A 12703-nucleotide genomic window follows, 5' to 3' on the forward strand; every position below is an offset into this window, starting at 1 on the left:
CCTTCCTTCAACATATCCAAAACTTTTACCTTTTCTGCAATCATTTGCATCTTCTGTTGGCGCTTGGACACAGCCCCTGAAGCAATAGCAGGAGCACGTTAATGCTGAATGAGTGAGATGAGACTTCCTGGTTAATGCAGCACTCCGTCGCTGAGCCAATCAGCAGCACACAGGAACTTAACTGCGTGCTCTGATTGGGTAGCTTCTCAGCCATCCGCCAATAGCATCTCTTGTATGAAATCAACAGGGAAAACCAACTGAGGAAGCAAGTACCAGAAGTAAAAAGACCCATTGTCCGCAGAAACCTGTGAAGCAGCGAAAAATCCGCGTTATATATTTAGATATGCTTACATATAAAATCCGCGATAGAGTGAAGCCGCGAAAGACGAAGCGCGATATAGTGAGGGATTACTGTAATTGAACTTTATAAAATATGTTTAATTATTACAATAATTTGTTCATTGAAAATAATTCCATGGATTTTGAGCTTAAAAAAAGTCATTTTGATACAATAATTAATTAATTACAATTAATTAATTCATGACAATTAACTTTTAAAATAAAAATGAATATATAGTTTAAAGAGAGCCTGTGTGCTAAGGCAGTGTTTCAAAAAGTCCACATTACTTTCCCTTACAAATTGGAAATTGCAGTCAGTGACAATTTTTCCTAAAAGGTGTTCTGTTATTTCTTATATATTAAAATTTTTGTGCTTATCTGCAAGAAGCTGTTTTAATAATACATAATGTAAAAGAAAGAATAGTAAAACCTTAAATAGGTTTAATGGAACAAATCTCTTCCCGTAAATAAATCACAAAACATCTGCAGTACAAAAAGGTAGTAATCAATTACTAGGTAATAAATTTCCCTATTAACAAATTACATGTAGGAACAGAATATCTGCATGTTCAGTTTAACTGGGAACCAAGTACAGACAGTAATTGCCCACTGTAATGTATTATATGGAAGAAAAACAGACAATAAAGAATTTGTTCAAGAAAAAGTCTAATAAACATGAGTATAAGTTCTTAAACTTTATAGAGTATGTAATGAGAATTTTAGCCAACTTTCTGGTCACAGTGGGTGAAAGTTACTGTTTTACTTTTATACTTTAAAATTCTGTGTGAATGCATATCTCTTCACATGTCTGGGTCAATCTGCACGTGTTACTCTTGGTGGCCTTTTCATCTGTCAAATTAATTTGACTACATATTTCCTGTTACCCTGTAATTATCTGAACATTCATTTGATCATTTCTCTATAACCTGGTGTTAGACCCTTTACCAAGTGTTTGACATTGCTCCTCTAATTTTGATTAATTTTACCCACTTACTGGAAAATGAGAAGGAATGATTTATCAGGGTTTTCCATTTATCTTAACATTTTCTTCTTATGGATTCTTCTGTTGCACTAGCTCTTTGTGTCATCATGATGTTACATCCAGGAAAATTATAAAAAATCCTTTTTTTATTCAAAATGTTTTCTAAATGTCTAAATATATATCATGCTGTTGTCATTATTTGCTAACTTCATCTTTTCTCTAGTAGTGATCACAAAATGAGAAGAAATAATAGTGTACTTTAAGCACACAATGAATTATGACTTATTTAGTCACATGTCTGTCAATCACTCATCTTTATTTAAAAGATGTATTCTGGCATGGAGTGATTGTGCTAACATGATTATTTTTATTCCATCTATAAAGTCTGACTTTCTTAAACTGTGCTGTACTGTTTAATACTGTGTAGTCGTTGGCATAGTGTATTATTTATTCATTGTTGTCAACAGATGAAAAAATACAAAGGGTTCTGACATTTTTGAATTGCAATTTTGGGCAGAGCAGTTTTAGTATAGACACATCCTTTTATCAAAAATGTGAAGTTTTACAATATTTGACTATTATTTCTTGCCTTTTTTGCAGTCGTCTCAACTGTTCTTAATAGATTTGTTTACCGTTGTTCATTATAGGTGCAGTTCCAGTTTGTATTGTTGACGGATACACTTTACTCTCCTTTGCCACCTGATCTTTTACCTCCGGATGCTGCAAAAGACCGTGAAAAGCGACCTTTCCCTCGCACAATTGTTGCAGTTGAAGTGCAGGACCAGAAAAATGGAGCAACTCATTACTGGACACTAGAAAAACTCAGGTAAATACTAAAACTGAGTAATGTAGTTTGGGAAAGCACATTTCCTATTTTTTTGTTCTTTATTTCTCCTTATACAATTTCTTATATTAGGAATTTGTTAGTGTTCGCATACCCCTTGGGGTCAGAGCGCAGGGTCAGCCATTGTACAACACCCCTGGAATAATTACAGTATAAAGGTCTTGCTCAAGGGCCCAGCAGAGTAGGATCTCTTTTGGCAGTGATGGGGATTTGAACCGGCAACCTTCTGGATACCAGCACAGATCCTTAGCCTCAGAGCCACCACTCCGCTCTATATTTGCCAGTTTTGCTCCCTGTTTATTCTTTACCTTGTTTCTTACCTGCCTATTAAAGGGAATATACTGTAGTATATGTGTCACAAATAAGGTAGGTTCATCTACCTTCTTTATTTAGGTAATATGCAACAAATCCAGCTGTATTATTTAGTCAAGTCAAGTCAAGTTGGGGAGCATGCACTGGTACAGTGCGTTGCTGCAACCACTACATGACGAAACAACTCAGGATCTCGGTTGGCAACCCTGCAGGCAGACACAGTCAACAAGATTGAATAATTTGTTACTCATTCATAGCAATCATAACTTACTGGCTTGGCGTCAACTTATAGGCACATATGCTTCACCTTCAGACTGCCCTTCTGCTAGTAAATACAATTCTGAAATGCGGTGGAGAACAGAGAATGAGTGATAGATATGTTATCTATGGTCCCACAGGAGTTAGGTCAGGTGTTTCTCAGTGCAATGGTAAATTAATTCAAGAACAAGTAGGCCATTTCTTAAGCTGTTTAGGGACGGGGGTATATATTTTTCCATTCCAAGATGAACAAGTACATTGTCCCTTTCAATGCTTTTCTCTAGTTATATGACTAACATCCTGGTTGTGAACTTAGCAGTGAGATGATCACCATATTAACAGGTTATCAAAAACTTCTGTATAGCATAGAAATAAGACATCCTGCTTTGACATAAGAAATAAACACGAGTTTCTTATTGTAAATAATAAAACTAAGATAATTTAATATAAAATGGATTAATGTAATGTACCAAAACTAAGTAGAAGTAGTGAATTAAAAACTGTATTTCCCATATTATGCACAGACAGCGTCTGGACCTGATGAGAGAGATGTATGACCGTGCTGCTGAAGTTCCCAGCTGTGCTGTTGATGACTGCGATAATGTGATGACAGGAGGAGACCCTTTCTATGACCGCTTCCCATGGTTCCGGCTTGTTGGCAGGTATGTGATGCCACTTTTGAGACACTTTTGGAAAAAAGTACAGAAAAGTCAGAGAATGCAGATTAAAAAGGAAACGTAGCAGTCAAGAAAGCAGAGAGAGAGAAACAAGAAGCAGAAATAGAAAAAAAAGTATGACAGAAAATATTTTGTGTAATGAATGTCAGGAAATTTAAGCTGGCAATAAGAATTACCAATGCAAAAAGAGAAGGTGGACGCAGCACAAGAGAGTTAATTATGAGTCTTTACTGACCAGGACATTGTTGTATTCTATATGTAATATAATTCAGTTAACTAAGCAAATAGTTATTTTGAAGATAAAATATATTTGGTATCAATCTGCATTTTTGCCAGTGCAAGTTTTTGTCTAGTGAACAGACTACAGAAAGTGTTATTAGTTATTAGGATATTTATATAATGTTTTTATCATCCTCATAGAGAGGTATGTTATTATCTGCAGTAGCCTTATGTTAATGAAAGAATGTGTACTTGACATTATTCTCAGATATGTACAATTTCAAATAAATGTTCTGAATTTTTAATTAATCTCCTCTTCTGTTTATCACCTGCATATTCGTTTATTTATGTATTTATTTATTTTTTATTTAGCAGGTTGTACTATGTGTATGTGCTTTCTGTAACCTTCCATTAAAACCACTCACAGCACTGACCTTGTCTGACTTCAGTTTCAGCCTTTTCTGTGTATCGTGCTTCCTTTAAATTTTTACATATTAATTAAATGTTTTAAGTTGTTAATATATGACTTCATTAGGACAAAAGATTTTGAAAATGTTAATTACATTTATGGTACTTGATTACATGATCTGTATAGTATTTAATTTAAATATACATTTTTTCTGAGAACCACAGTTGGTAGTGTCAACAAATAGAGAAGGTTCTTTTTGTTCGTTTTTCATTAATTTACAGGATTTTGTAAAAAAACACGGGGTGTTTCTCATCAGGAGAACAAAATGTTAAAGTGAATTTAATTAAGTTTCCATTAAATTTTATTGAGCACTTTGTACCTACGATTAATACGGGGAGCATAACTTTTTTCATTTCCTATTGTGAGTCTATACTGAATATCCTGAAAACAGAAAACAAAGATAATTTATTGCATCCGAAACAAGTCTAGTAAATAAAAATAAAAACTGAAATTTTTGAAATGGTAGTTATTTGTTCATAACTGTAATATCTGTAACATATGCCTCTTGCCAATATCTGTCTTATTAGGCAAGGCTATATTTAGTAATTTTCTAAAACAAAAAATAACACACAACTAACTGAGCAGGCTACATATAATTGTAGCCAGTACAGACAAACATAAAAGAACAGACTTAAGACTTACCAAATATGTTTATTCCAGAGAGGCAAAGCACCCATTCTACTGAAACTAGACAGTTCTTTTGAATTCTAGAAATAAGTTTGTTTCATCAAAATAAAACTGGAACTATTTAATTTTAAGAAAATTATTCTTGGCTGCTTTTCCATTTACAATGAGTAACATGGACGGAACTTTCTCGTAAACAAAATCTGGATGCAGCATAGCCAACTAAATATTCTGTAGAACTAAATCATGAGTAACCTGTAAACTATGTGGATGTTGATACAAAAACAAAATCAAATAAAAATGCAATGTATACTTTGTGAAAGAACATTTGTTAAAACCTGACTGAATATGCAATAACATCCTCTGCTAAGAACTGAACATATTCTGCAATATGTATTTCACACCCTATGTCTTTCCCCATTCTCTGCAGTTGTAAGGCACAAGAGAAAATGTGCCTGTTTAAATAAAATTACAAAATATGTCATTAGCCAAGCTATTGTTTAGAGGTAAATGGCAGCATGACACAGTTGATAAAAAAACCTGACCTTGATATCAAGATAGTAAAACAAAGTCTTCATGAGCAATAAGGCTAATAGCGCCTGCTAATCTCTCCACCTACTGATGTGGTGACATGGAATTTTAAGGGAATGGTGCACTAAACAACCAAGTTAAATGAGTTTATAGTAGGTAGAAATGGAGACAGGTGTTCTGTGAAGTGAAGGTTTATGTATTTTTATTTTTACAACCAGAAATCTTCTTGTACATTTCTGAGTGTGCAAAAATAAGATGTTTCAAAGAAAATTTTTCAAAAATATATTGGTTTGGTGTGTACAGAAGCAATATTTTTTCCCATGGCATATCAATTGCAAATGTTGAAATTGTTCACCATTTAATTTTAAGTGCTTTTTTTCAGTACTAGCTCTAAAGATACATTAAAAATGTACCATAAAAATAATTAAATCACAATATGCTGTAAAAAACAGGCATTATGTTTCACTATATAATGATACATCACACTCTAACTAACCTTTACAAATACTGAGGTAAGAATAAACCAAAAAAGATATTGCTGTGAATTGTAATTCCTTCCTGTTTCACAAAATAAAGTAATTTAGCAGTTTAGCTGCTAGTAGGCTATAGACAATTGATGTAAAAATGAATAGATTTTGTTACATTATAATTTTCTATTATATTTGTAAAAATCAGATAACACAATCGCCACTTCAAAATTCTTGTAACCCAGTTTGATTCCTGACTAGGGTACCCTTTGCGTGCTGGAGCATAAATGTTTTCCATATATTCATGTGAATTTCTGTCACGCCTTCTTTTTCCTCTCCCAAAACCTATGCTGTGGGAAATATGGGAATATATGATGTACTGCTGGAGATAATAGTTTTTGCCTTGCTCCTTTGATCTGGAGCATTAACTTTGCACAAGAAAAATTATGTTTAGAAAATGGTGAAATGAACACATGATATTGAAAGCCTATTTTTCTAAATTTTTACTGTTCTATATAATACTTTTTTGCTAGTGAATTACTGGTAAGTGAATGATGTAGCATTTTTTCATCATTTATGAGAACACCAACATATTTTATTAACCCTTTTATTTTGTTTGGGTAAGCATGTGTCATCTCTTTGTTATCATTTTTAACTTGGTTTAAAAGTAAAGTTACCAATATTGTTGTGAATTAAAATAAATATAATGTAAGATGGCACCACTATTGTGAGTTGGACAATAGCATGGCAACAAAGGCATGTAGAGAAAGGCATATGGTGACAAATGTACAACAAATGTCCACACATTCAAGGTATTACCTCACAGTTTCTGTCAGGTTTTCACAATTCGTGTTTACTAGAATGCATGCAATACTATCTTACAATGGCACAGAGAATGGGCTGTCTTTTCCATCTCAGACAATCACTGTGGAGAATAATATATTTAATTTAGTGTACACTTTCTAAAATGACAAAAATGTTTACTAGCATGCCAAAATGATATTAGCTGTAGGTTTTGTACCTTGTGAAGAAATGTCTACTGTATTTGAAGAAGAGTTGCAACTGTTATTAGACCATTGTGAAGATATGCCAGAAAGCAACCAAATCAGTGATGACTGACACCCAGGTCTGCAATGCAAAAGTATAATAAAAGTATAATAGGATGATGCACATTGTTTTGTGGACTAAGAATTCTGTAGAGGCTTAGCATCAACATTTTCAGAAATCTGCTAGTTACCATCATTCATCAGTTTCAAAACTGGTCTCACGTTTTTGCCAGGAACAGGATCACAAGCACCAGGCAAGCAAAATGGGTGTCACTTTGGACATTTTACAGGAGAATGCACATAATGTGGTTCTATTGTCCTGACTAGGAGTCACTAACATAGTGAAAATAATCTAAAAAGCCAGAAAAATCAAGAAACAATGAACGAGTGAAGGATCTGCTCTCAGCTTCTGAATACATTGACTTTGGGGTTCTTGAGGTTCCACCCACAAAACATAAGGAACACAAGAGAACATAGCACAATACATAGATATTAAATAATAAATAGAACAATATTAACAAAAACTACATAATTGCAATAAGCATATGAAAAATAGTAACTTAAAATAAAGGATAACTAAATGTAAATAATCATAAGCCAAAGAACAAACCCTGGCTATATTAAAACAGCTATAAATTGAATAGTATAACTACCTTTTTATTCACTTGGTTCTGTGTTTTTTCTTCGTTTGTGTATATTGTTTCTCCTCACTTATATGTTTTGTTTTGACACTTTTTTATTTTTATTCTTTTTATAAAAATGACATCTTTTCAGGAAATAAATATTTTCAGTGTTAAAATCACAGTTTGTCAGAGCCTTATATTTAAACATTTTAGTTATGTTTACAATAATACTGTATATGTAATGGATAGTTTTGGGGAAAATTACTTAGTTACTGAAACTTAGTTACAGTACTCATTATTTACAAAAAAAACAAACAAATATGCAATATAAAATGTAATGTGCTAAAAAAGTACATTACTTTTGCATTATTTTATTCTTCTTTTGTATGAAGACCTGCATGTTTCACTTGCCAGCATTTGTTACTGAATCCTAAGTGCATATAAAAACCTTCATGAAACTGACCAGAAACACAGCCATACATAACAATTTTCTTCTTTTCATTAATATGTTTAGTTCTTCATGTGCTGTGAAATAAATAACATCCATCCCCAATGCAAGCCCCCTGTGCTACCCGATCACACTATTTCAAAATATCTATAGCAAGAAACTGTATTAAAACTACACTGACACTTTCTTAATAGGTTTCTGTTACTAGACTGGGATGTAGTACACTCTTTTCTGGTTGAGCATACGATTGAGTTCTGCATAGGACCAGCGTACCATCCAACACGTTTGCTCCTTGGTGCTGCAGAAGATTAAATTTAGCCCTCAGCACATGCAGGATTAAATACATACTTAAATCTTTTTTTCAGTTCTCTTTAGTAGATTGCATTCTACACACATGCTTAGCCTCTCTCAATCTGTCACCAGATGGCCAGAGTGCACATATACACGATATTACGCTGATAGCAGTGGGCAATGTCTTTATGAAAAACTGCAATAATTCTGTGAAATAATGCAGTATTTTTTTTGGAGTGGCAGGAATAAATTTCCATAGTAACACATTAGTGCATGAACGTTCCTTTTTTTAAGCAACAGAGGTATTTTTGCTTCAATAAAGTAAGTATTATATTAGGTTACTCATTACTTTAAAAAGTCATCTAATTACATAAGAAATGTTATTTTTAATGTATTACTACCGACACTGGCTTAGAGAAAGGTGTTATCAAAAGAGGTTCACGTTACATTACATGTTACATTACATTACATTATTGAGTGCATTTTTGCTGTCAGTATTTTCTCTGCCTGCATGTGTTACTGTGAGTTTTTCTCATGCACTTTTGTTCCAAGCGCTTTTCTTGGCGAAACATAATGTATGTAAAATACTTTTGGAATTCTTTTTTTTTTTACATTTTATTTATTTTATTAAAATTAAATAACATTTCATTTTACAAGCAAGTCAAGTTTAACAAAACTAGGTTCAAAACAAATCAACCCCCATCCATGAAAAAGGGAGCTAGGTCAGCAAAGTAAAACTTTAATAATATTAAAAATATGTAGATAAATAAATGAATAAAAATAAATAGAATAAAAAAGAGGGGAGAGAATCTGCTTCCTCAATTTAAATGCTTATTCTAAAATGTTAATGATCAGATCCTGAAAACATTTTGTATAGATCCTCTAAGTGAGAATTTGAAATTTTCCAATTTTAGATAATATATAACATCAGTTGCCCACTGACTAAAAAGAAGTGAGTTAGGATTCTTCCAGTTGAGCAAATAAGCCTATGTGCCAATAGTGTAGTAAAGGCAATCACAGTTTGTTTTTCCTTCTCCACTTTAAGCCCATCTGGAAGTACACCAAACACGGCTGTTAGTGGATTAGGAGGGATTGTGACACCAAGGCTGGCTGAAAGGCATTTAAAGATTTTTGTCCAAAATGATGTTAGTTTGGTACACACCCAAAACATATGGCCCAATAAGGCTCAAACTTGATTGCAACGGTTGCAGGTTGGATCTTGCCCTGGAAACATTTTGGACAATTTTAAACGAGACATATGTGATCGATATATAATTTTAAGTTGAATAATTGTATGCTTTGTGCAAATGTTGCTTGAGTGAATTCTGTGCATTGCTACCTTCCACTCCTTTTCTGATATGTTGAGTGAGAGATCCTCTTCCCACTGTACTCTGGGATCTTTGAAAGGGAGGGACTTTAAAATGTTTTTATATATTATGGAAATGCTTAGTCCTCAAGACAGATCAATATTTCTTCCAGAATAGAGATAGGTGGGAGGTGAGGAAAATTGGGTAGGTTTTGTGTAACAAAGTATCTAATTTGAAGGTAGTGAAAGACATGTGTTTCTGGAAAGTTAATTTTAGAGTGTCTTTTGGAATTCTAATGAGAGAAAAATTATCTAAAGTTTTAAGGAAATGGGCTGATTTAGCACAATCATGATTAAAGTAATTGACTGGTGTAATTAACAAAATACTGGATAACCAAAAGTCACCACTGTAGAATTAAATAACTTAACAAAAATATGTTGCAACACCAATCAGGTGTATTCAGGCAACTAATTAATCTGAAAGAAAGCACCTAAGCCTAAAATCAAGGTCTCCATGACCATCGCAATTCCTGCTCAGAGAATGTATATATTATTTTATAATCCCTATAAAAGATTATGGGTACTCCTGAGTTCAGAGTGAATGCCAAGTTGATTAAAGTAATGCAAAAAGTGGTCTGTTTTTGATAAAGCACACAAGGGTATCTGTTTTGTCTTGGTAGAGTAATATATATTGCTCTGCTTTCCCCTATTGTATTATTAATATGTAGCCTTAGAATGCCTAATCTCACAGACTTACCACTGTTTATAAGGTATTATTGTATATAACTTATCCCCACCTTCCCTTCTATATCTATAACCTCAGGCAATTTGATGTAGTAAAAAGACAAGCAGAAGTTAAGTTACACATAAAATAATGTATTACTGATAATATTCATAAATAATAGCAAAATTTAAAGTACATTTGAATATTGTCAACCATACAACCTGATTAAATGGTGATATGTAGTTCAGGCGGCACACAGACTTGTAGTTACTTAAATGTCTCTAGTTAAGGCATCATTGGTGCTCAGCTTTCAGCCACATGTCTGTTCAAAATGGCTGCTAAACTGTGCTCTTCATTGTGTTGTCTTCATCATCACAGGTTAGCAAGAGAGATGCTTCTTTTAGATGTTGGTTAGTAAGAGAGAGATACTTCTACATCATCACAGGTTAGCAAGAGAGAGATTGTGAGGTTAAACACTTACATTTATAGATGTTCTGTCCAACCCCTACAGCCAATAGGACATCATGGTACTTAAAGGCCTCTGAGACAAGCCAATTCCAAACAGCCATACCTCAGACCAATGGGAGAATAGAACATCTTAACACCTGCCCCCAAACCATATGTTAAAGTACACCTTAGCCTACTTGCGGGGGTAGAAATGACTTTAGCAAAGAAACACTCGCCAAACTGGTTTAAGACACATCCCCCAAATCCTGTCATAAAATTCAAACAGACCCATTCCTGGGGGAGTAAACACTAAATTACATTGCTTTGCCTAAATTACAAATAAAGACATACAAAATATTTATCAAGTTATATGTAAAATCTCACATCACAACAGGATCTTATTAGAGGTAGTAATAAAGTACACAACAAAAGGAAAGCAAACCAATTTTATCTATAAAGGGCCAGGCAACTCCCAGCTAGCCTGCTCCTCATAACTTATAGAAGGAGATTAGATTTTCTGCATGGAAACCTCTTGCTGCCACCTATGAGTCTGTTATTGATTAACCCACTTACCACAGACACCATTACCTGTATGCTCCTATAGTAATACTTTTGGAACTCTTACTGTAAATACACATCCTACTGCCTCCTGGTGGTGTTCCACACATTTTTGATGTATATTGTTTTTGACAATGCTTACTTTGTTTCTTTTCTTCTCTAAGCCCAAACCTGATACTATTAACACAGCTGTAAAAATCACTTAAGTGGAAGCCTTTAATTTTCAACAAAGGGTGTCATAAGCAAAGTCAGCTAATAATGAAATGGCTTCTTTGTAGTACTTCATGAAAAAAATGGATTAAATGCTAAATGAAGTCTTTGTTTTACACAGTTCTTTTTTAAGTCAGACTTGTTTGTTGTCATCAGTATAATACGCTTGACTTGAAAACTCTGATTATATTGTAAAGAAGCTCACATACCAGAGTTCTGTCTACAAGAAACAATGGCATTATGACAGTTTCAGGAGGCACAAGAATGTTTTTATAATGTAGAATAGGTTACACCACTGTCTTCAGATCAGTTTGTTGCATGGATCCTGGAAAGAATTTTTATTTGGTATTTGTGAACTCTTATGAGTAATTATCAGCCTTATCAAAACAAAAGTATGAGGAAAAAAGAGACTGAAAAATTAGGCTGTAGGTGTTAATTGGGTGAGATGTTTGAAGGAGTCTCCATTGATAATACATGCCTCACTTATAAAATTCAATAGAAACCAAGACAAGGTCAATGCTGTGAACAGGTGCTTGTATCAATTTAAGTTAACATGTGTGTGTGTTTATTCTGTCGTACTAACCCAGTTCCCATGTCTTTGGCTGCACTAGCACTCCCATTTTCAACACATGCATGAGCGAACGCATGGCAGATCTCACCCCCTCCCCCACACTCTCCAACCCTGACTCTGACATAACTGAGCTCGCAGATGAGCGGCATGATGGGAAAATGGAGGAGGAGGAGGAGGAGGAGGAGGAGGAGTTGGAGGACCTGGAAGATGAAATCTTTTTGGACGAGCCCTGTTCGGAGCTGGGGGGAGACGAGGGAGAGCACTGCCCAGTGTCCTGTGAAGGCCAGGACCCCTTTTACGACCGGTCGCCTCTATTCAGTGTAGTGGGAAGGTTGGTGAGGTTTCAGGAGTATGCTGGAAGAGGAAACTAGCTCTTTCACACTGAGATGATGCGTAGCCTTTGACCAAAAGTGTACCCACATTTTAGCCATGGTGCTATTCTTGTTCAGTTCCAGCATTCGCCACTGCATATTCGTGATGCCTCTATTAGTTAATAACCTGTTAAGCATCATTGATATAGTATCTTATCATTCAAAATATAGTACATTAGCATGTGAATGGCTTTTAATACACAACACACAGTTTATCTGATGGTATTTAACATATAGCTTATTCAACTTAAATGTTTAAGTCAATTTCCAGTGAAATATGTCAGCCTTTGTTTTATTAATACCTTTAGTAGTGACCAATATTATAAAGCTCAAAATTAACTTTGTCATGAACACACATCAGTCTGTATTGAGAATTAAAATTTCAC

General features: G+C 34.2%; 1 protein-coding gene across 27 annotated transcripts in view; it reads left to right on the forward strand.

Annotated features, from left to right (window-relative positions):
* The window catches only part of kif1aa (kinesin family member 1Aa), a 243450-nt gene that overhangs the window by 127848 nt on the left and 102899 nt on the right, over positions 1 to 12703 (forward strand). For 11 of the 27 annotated variants that reach the window (XM_028794785.2, XM_028794786.2, XM_051922135.1 and 8 more), the window contains 2 exons: positions 1969 to 2147; positions 3260 to 3397. In XM_028794785.2, the coding sequence (XP_028650618.2) occupies positions 1969 to 2147; positions 3260 to 3397 (317 nt within the window). Of the gene's footprint in view, positions 1 to 1968; positions 2148 to 3259; positions 3398 to 4003; positions 4019 to 11986; positions 12278 to 12703 lie in introns of all 27 variants that reach the window. The other 16 variants (XM_028794777.2, XM_028794779.2, XM_028794780.2 and 13 more) reach the window with 3 other exon arrangements.

Source organism: Erpetoichthys calabaricus, chromosome 2 (genome assembly GCF_900747795.2).
Source record: "Erpetoichthys calabaricus chromosome 2, fErpCal1.3, whole genome shotgun sequence".
In the NCBI taxonomy this organism is placed as follows: domain Eukaryota; kingdom Metazoa; phylum Chordata; class Cladistia; order Polypteriformes; family Polypteridae; genus Erpetoichthys; species Erpetoichthys calabaricus.